This window comes from Taudactylus pleione, unplaced genomic scaffold (genome assembly GCF_031769625.1).
Source record: "Taudactylus pleione unplaced genomic scaffold, aTauple2 ptg003940l, whole genome shotgun sequence".
NCBI classification, from domain to species: Eukaryota; Metazoa; Chordata; class Amphibia; order Anura; family Myobatrachidae; genus Taudactylus; species Taudactylus pleione.
Window position 1 is genome coordinate 10,612 of NW_028288250.1, and position 7,836 is coordinate 18,447.

At 46.7% G+C, this 7,836-nt stretch overlaps 1 protein-coding gene across 1 annotated transcript; it reads left to right on the forward strand.

The window, feature by feature from the left end:
• Positions 1-1,282: 1,282 nt before the first annotated feature.
• Positions 1,283-3,889, forward strand: LOC148430359 (cholecystokinin receptor-like; the record flags this gene model as incomplete). Its single annotated transcript, XM_088466615.1, has 2 exons — positions 1,283-1,562; positions 3,625-3,889. Coding segments are annotated over exons 1-2 (545 nt in total), but the record flags the coding sequence as incomplete, so codon positions are not given.
• Positions 3,890-7,836: the final 3,947 nt, after the last annotated feature.

The window sequence follows — 7,836 nt, forward strand, 5'->3', positions numbered from 1 at the left end:
TCCATGTTCTCTGACTATTACATTGGGTGAGTTTCCATGTTCTCTGTCTCTATTACATTGGGCGAGTTTCCATGTTCTCTGTCTCTATTACATTGGGCGAGTTGCCATGTTCTCTGTCTCTATTGCATTGGGTGAGTTTCCATGTTCTCTGTCTCTATTACGTTGGGGCGAGTTTCCATGTTCTGTGACTCTATTACATTGGGGCGAGTTTCCATGTTCTTGGACTCTATTACATTGGCCGAGCTAATCTGTCACATTTTGTAATCTCTCACCCTATTACACTTGGCCCCTGGTGTCTATCTAGACATTGTCTATCTTTTTATCCACACCCTTTGTTATCAGTCCAGTTTGTCCCTATCGGGATACTTTGTGTGTGTGTTTGTATTTGTGCATGTGTGTTTCTGAGTATTTGTATTTGTGTGTGTGTGTTTTTCTGAGAGTTTGTATTTGTGTGTGTGTGTGTGTTTCTGAGAGTTTGTATTTGTGTGTGTGTGTTTCTGAGAGTTTGTATTTGTGTGTGTGTGTGTGTTTCTGAGAGTTTGTATTTGTGTGTGTGTGTTTCTGAGAGTTTGTATTTGTGTGTCTCTGAGTGTTTGAATTTGTCTGTATGTGCATGCTTGCATGTTTTTGTGTTTCTGGTGAGGGGGTGATGGAATCCTATCCATTGTGCAGTTTGTCCCTATCGGGATACTTTGTACGCCGTGTTATGTCCTCCGTAGATGCGGCTCTTTGTGCCAGGTATTTATTCTCCATTTTATCTCCTAATCACTGGTCTTTAAAGCTTTGAATTCTCTGAGCACTTTCCCCTCCTCGTACTAGTTCCCAGCGGAGCGCGTGTCTTGGTGCAGCGGTGATCTGGGGCACAGTTACACGTCTTACAGCGCCTGCGCAGACAGATTGGGATGACATTTTTTCTGCCCATTGCTAATGAGCCATGAAACCAATCTTTATATAATGGATGTATAGATCATGATTATTTATTTCTGCTGGATCTATTTCACGTATTAAAAGATTTATAGATTTCAGTCTTCAAACCACAATAATATTAGGGGACATTTCTGGAAGCCGGTGCACATGGCATAGGTGGTGTAACTCATAGTAATTCCTCTACAGCAGATGATGATGATGGGGTACAGCACCTGTGCACCTGCCGGTGGCAGAATGACGTGGGGGTGGTGGTAGGACCAGAGAGGGTCTGGACCATCAGTATCAAACCAACCACTGGTTGGTTTGATACTGATGTCCAGAAGAGAGTAATAGAGATGAGGGTATTGTCTGGCTTATGGCGCTGACGGGACATCTTCTCATTTCAGACTTTAACTGGGTGAGGATCCTCCTCTACTGCATCATCTTCCTTCTGAGTGTCTTCGGCAACATTCTCATCATCATCGTGCTGGTGATGAACAAACGCCTCCGGACCATCACCAACTCCTTCCTGCTCTCCCTGGCCGTCAGCGACATCATGCTGTCTCTCTTCTGCATGCCCTTCACCCTCATCCCCAACATTATGGAGAACTTCATCTTCGGAGAGGTTATCTGCAAGACTGCTGCTTACTTTATGGGTGAGGGTCTCTCTATTCCCCGGCTCTGTGGGGCGTGTTTATTAGTGCTCGAGACCTTGTCACGATAATTATCATTTCATATCGCCATATATCACAGCAATGAGAAATGAGCTGGTATTCACATGCAGGGACTGCAGCCCCGATAGTGTAAAAGTAAAGTGTTAGCAGTGAGACCCAGACGTGCTAGTGTACTGTGTATGTGCCCTCATAAGACTTTGCATGTGCGAGCAGCGATTGCTCTGGGGGCATCCTATGGATCCCTCTCCCATAAAATGTTGCGATCTGTAGCCCCATAGATGGAGTTGGATACCGGGACCAAGCTCCGGGAATGCTTCACGTCCTAAGGTTGGTAATTCTGCAATTTAATAGCCCCCTTTAAAACCCATGGGGGATGCTTTTTGCGATCAAAGATGGGGGGGTGACAGCAGATACATCCAGATGATACTTAATAATTGCGGGTATCCTCCAAAAATATGGGTATGTTTTGGGGATAGACCATAATTCAGTTTTTTTATATAAATGCCACTATCTGTCCCTAACAGGCCATTTATAGACAGTAACTCCATGAAGAATCCAGACTTCACATTAGACACATTGGGGTCTGGTCATAATCACTTAATTTCTACAAAAGCTGGTGAAAAAGAACATTGGCCCTCATTCAGAGCCGTACGCTCTGAGCAGAGCGCACGCTCTGAATGAGGGCCGGCCTCCATTTTTATGGAGCGTCCTCCTGGACGCTCGTATAGCTGTGGGTCACCACCCACAGGCTATACGAGCGTGCATTGTGATGGTCGCGATGGTCGAGACCATCGCGACCATGGAATTTGCGAGCCGGAGCCTGCGGTTGAGGTTTTCAACCGCAAGCTCCGGAGTGATTTTGGCTCTATCAGAGCCAAAATCACTCCCACTGACATCACTAGTGATGTCAGTGGGCCGGCTTCTGACGGGAGGCGTTCCCGTGGGAACGCCCCCGTCAGGGAGGCACGCCCCCGGCACGCCCACCAAAGGGGGCGTGCTGTCAATCAACATTGACAGCACGCCCCCTTTGATCGGACACAACGAGCGAAGGACTTTCCTTCGCTCGTCGCGTCTGGCGCATGCGCACGACGGAGCTCCCTCCGTCGTGCGCATGCTCAGTCCATAACATCGACCCACTTGCGAGCGGACAGCCGCTCGCGAGTGGGTCTGAATCAGGCCCATTGTCATCTGCTTTTGGAGAAATTAAGTTTTGGGGCCATTCATCAAAAATATAATGCAGGAGAGATCACAGATTTCACCCACTTACCTTTCACTTGCGATGTGGCCCGCTGTCCCCATACACTAGTATGGGGACAGAAATTCATCAAGCTCCGTAAATACAATATTTTCAGGGCTTGGCTGCGGGAGCATTCGCCATTATCAGATGGCGTTTGCTCCCGCACTCGGCGCTCACCCTGCTTCTTCACTATGGGATGTAGTCCCGGGTTGTGAAGAGGGATCCTTTCGTATCCCTCCGCCCCTGTCCGGCTCCTTCCACCGGATGCCGGGGTCTCTGTGCGCCCTTATGAACCCTAGTACACGCAGGCACACTAGCACTGCTCAGTCGACTCCAGCGGCACTAAGCTCCCAAAAGGAGCAGTGAAAAGATTTTCGTATCAGCTGTCTCCGAATGATGAATTGCTCCGGTAATTAACTTGCGATGAGTTAGTAATTTCATTATTGGGGTCCCCCCGATAATTAACATAACGAATAGACCTCATTGTCATGCTTCATTGCTGCAGACCAGACCCCTAAATGACACACACATCACAGCATGTCATATGATGGCAGAAAGGGAGAATGAAGGTGAGGATGTCACACGAGATAGAGCTCAGAGCGATTTTCCCAAGCCACGCTGCTCACTACATTATGTACCATGTGAGTTACCTGACACTGTGCAGGCTTATAAATCATTGATTGCAACCTTAGAAGAGATGTTATTTTTTTCTTGTAGTCTGCCACCACGATTTATGTTAAGAAACGCTCCTACGGTTCATCACAGGATTGTTGCTTTGAGCCCCAATCACTCGTCATCTCTTTACAGGTATCTCCGTCAGTGTCTCCACCTTCAACCTGGTGGCCATTGCCATTGAACGCTACAGCGCCATCTGCAATCCCTTGAAATCTCGTGTCTGGCAAACCCGGTCCCATGCCTACAAGGTCATCGCTGCCACCTGGATCTTGTCCATTGTTATAATGATCCCATACCTGGTCTACAACAAATTGGTGATGTTCATCATAAAAGCAAGAAACAGACAGGGCTACCAGTGCCGGCTGCAGTTGCCCAATGACCAGGTCCAGCAGGCATGGTGAGATGCTCTCTATTGTCTATCTGTATGTGACTAGCTGGAGCCATACTCAGTCTCCCTCCTTCAGCCACACCATCTCTCCATACTTAGTCTCCATAAACAGACACCATCATTATTTATTTCATTAATAGCAAACAGACAGGAAGAAGCTGAGACGGGGTATTATCTTCCCCGATGTACGTTCTCGGGGTTGGAGGACAGGTCCAGCTTTATGAGCTAGTCCCCTCGGTGACGGATACTCTCTTCCCTATAAGTCATGTAAATCCAGCTGTTATTGCTGACAAAGTGCAGCAAATTCCCCACCGCGCTCAGCTGGCGTTCCCTTTATCCTGCGCAGGATGAGAGGTTCTGAATGTGGGCCCTCAGATTTAGCATATATACAGCGGGTAAAATAAGTATTGAACACATCAACATTTTTCTCAGTAAATATATGTGTAATTGGGGCTATTGTAATGAATTTTCACCAAATGTCAGCAACAACCCATGCAATCCACATATTCAAAGAAATCAAACCATAGATGTCCATAAATTAAGTTATGTGTAATAATGTGAAATGACACAGGGAAAAAGTATTGAACACATGAAGAAAGGGAAGTGCAAAAAGGCATGGAAATCCAAGACACCAGCTGACATCTATCAGTAATTAGAAAGCAATCCTGTCCCGTGTCAGTGATAATTAATATAAACTGGTTCAGTCCCAACTGATAGCTTATAAAAAGGTGTCTCATTACCAAGGTGTCACACAAGAAACATCTCATGATGGGTAAAAGCAAAGAGCTCTCTCAAGACCTTCACAACCTTAGTGTTGCAAAACATACTGATGGCATTGGTTACAGAAGGATTTCTAAACTTCAGAATGTTCCAGTGAGTACTGTTGGGGCCATAATCCGGAAGTGGAAAGAACATAATTTCACCATAAACCGGCGAGGTGCTCCTCGCAAGATTTCTGACAAAGGAGTGAAAAGAATTATCAGTTGTCCAAGAGCCAAGGACCACTTGTGGAGAGCTTCAGAAAGACCTGGAATTAGCAGGTACAATTGTTTCAAAGAAAACCGTAAGTAATGCTCTCAACCGCCATGGCCCGTATGCACACTCAGGGGTGCCGAGAGGGGGGGGAAGGCTGGTACAGTTTACCCGGGCCCGGGCTTCCAGAGGGGCCCCGGGTCCGGCGCCACCCCCCTCCTCCATGTTGAAGCTCGTTTAAAGTTTGCTGCACAACATTTGGACAAGCCTGTGAAATACTGGGAGAATATAGTCTGGTCAGATGAGACCACAATTGAACTCTATGGATGCCATAATACACACCATGTTTGGAGGAGAAATGGCACTGCACATCACCCCAAAATACCATACCAACAGTGCAGTTTGGAGGTGGGAACATCATGGTGTGGGGCTGGTTTTCAGCATATGGTGCTGGCATACTTCATGTTATTCGAAGGAAGAATGAATGAAAAAATGTACCAAGACGTTCTTGATAAAAATCTGCTGCCATCTACCAGGATGCTGAAGATGAAATGAGGGCGGACATTACAGCAAGACAATTATCCCAAACACACAGCCAAGGACACTCTCACCTGGTATCAGAGAAAGAAGATAAAGCTGCTAGAACGGCCCAGCCAATCACAGCCAATCACAGCCATTCACCTGACTTGAATCCAATTGAAAATCTATGGTAAGAACTAAAGATCAGAGGCCCTGATTCAGAGCCGGACCCTCTGACATAGCGCTCGCTCTGAACCAGGGCCGGGTTATTTTTTTTTTAGAACGGCCACCTGGCCGCTCGCATAGCTGTAGGTGGCCAGGAAAACGGTCGCGATGGTCAAGACCATCACGACCATCGGGCTTGCGACGAGACCCTTGTGGTAGCGTCTCGTTGCCGCAAGCCCCAGAGAGATTTCGGCTCAAACAGAGCCGAAATCTCTCCCACTGACATCACTAGTGATGTCGGTGGGGCCGGCCCCAAACGGTAGGCGTTCACATGGGAACGCATTCGTTTGGGCAGCCACTCCCCCGGCCCGCCCACCAAAGGGGGTGTGCTGTCACTCAACATCGACAGCACGCCCCCTTTGTTACGAGACCCGGAGCGGTGGAGTGCCCGTTGCTATCCGGGTCTCACACATGCGCACGACGGAGCCGGCTCCGTCATGCGCACTGGGCCACCATCGACCCAGTTGCGAGCGCTCAGCGCTTGCGACCGGGTCTGAATCAGGCCCAGAGTTGATAGAAGAGGCCACGGAACCTATAAGATTTGAAGACTGTTTGTTTGTGTGGAAGATTGGGCCAAAATCCCACCTGAGCAATGCGTGCGACTAGTTTCTCCATACAGGAGGCGTCTTATAGCTGTCATTACCAACAAAGGCTTTTGTACAAAGTATTCAATAAATTTCAGTAAGCGTGTTCAATACTTTTTCCCTGTGTTATTTCACATTATTACACATAACTTAATGTATGGACATCTATGTGGTTTGATCTCTTTGCATGTGTGGATTACATGGGTTGTTGTTTACATTTGGAGAAAATATCATTACAATATCCCCATTACATATATATTTACTGAGAAACATGTGGATGTGTCAAATACTTATTTTACCTGCTGTGTGTATGTATATATATAATATACAGTCAGGTCCATAAATATTGGGACATTGGCCCTCATTCAGAGCCGCTCGCTAGCGGCCGTACGCTCGTTCCGAGCGATGTTCGCACATCTGCGCATGCGTACGGTTTTTAGTACGCATGCGTGAACCAGTCAGTGCGGCCGAAAATCGTTTGTACGCTATAAAGCGAGTGCCTGCTATTTTGAGTGACAGAATGAGGCGTATGTGGGTGGTAACAGGGGAAGGTGTTTGAAAACGGGGAGTGGAATTCGAACGCAGGCGTGCTTAAAGGTCAAAACGGGCGTTTTAAGGGAGTGCATAATTAATACAGCAGCGTCATTGACCACGTCACTTGTTTTTTTTTTAACTCAGAACTGCTCGCAAAATAGCGGTTGAAAAAACCAACCACAAGAATAGCGAGCAGTTCGTACGCTGTACGATGTACTCGATTAATCTAATAAATAGCGGACATGACGTATGGTGCGAGCGGCCAGGGGGCGCTTTTATCAAATAAACGAGCGGATGTTTTGCTCGCTCATTCAGACTTAGAGGTGTGAACAGACTGCAATTTGCGAACGGATCATTTGAATAGCCACCCCTTGTTTTTGAACGAACGACCGCAAATAGCGAACGGCTCTGAATCAGGCCCATTGCCAGAATTTTCATATTTTGGCCTCTATTCACCACCACAATGGCTTTGAAATGAAATAAACAAGATGTGCTTTACCTGCAGACTTTCAGATTTAATTTGAGGGTAATTACATCCAAATCAGGTGAACGGTGTTGGAATTACAACGGTTTCTATATGTGCCTCCCACTTTTTAAGGGGCCAAAAGTAATGGGACAAACTAAACAATCCTAAATCTAACTTTCACTTTTTAATACTTTGTTGCAAATCCTTTGCAGGCAATTACAGCCTGAAGTCTGGAACGCATAGACATCACCAGACGCTGGATTTCATCCCTGGTGATGCTCTGCCAGGCCTCTACTGCAAATGTCTTCAGTTCCTGCTTGTTCTTGGGGCATTTTCCCTTCAGTTTTGTCTTCATCAAGTGAAATGCATGCTCAATCGGATTCAGGTCAGGGGATTGACTTGGCCATTGCATAACATTCCACTTTTTAGCCTTTAAAAACTCTTTGGTTGCTTTTGCAGTATGCTTCGGGTCATTGTCCATCTGCACTGTGAAGCGCTGTCCAATGAGTTCTGAAGCATTTGACTGAATATGAGCATATAATATTGCCCAAAACACTTCAGAATTCATTCTGCTGCTTTTGTCAGCAGTCACATCATCAATAAATACAAGGGAACCAGTTCCATTGGCAGCCATACATGCCCACGCCATGTCACTA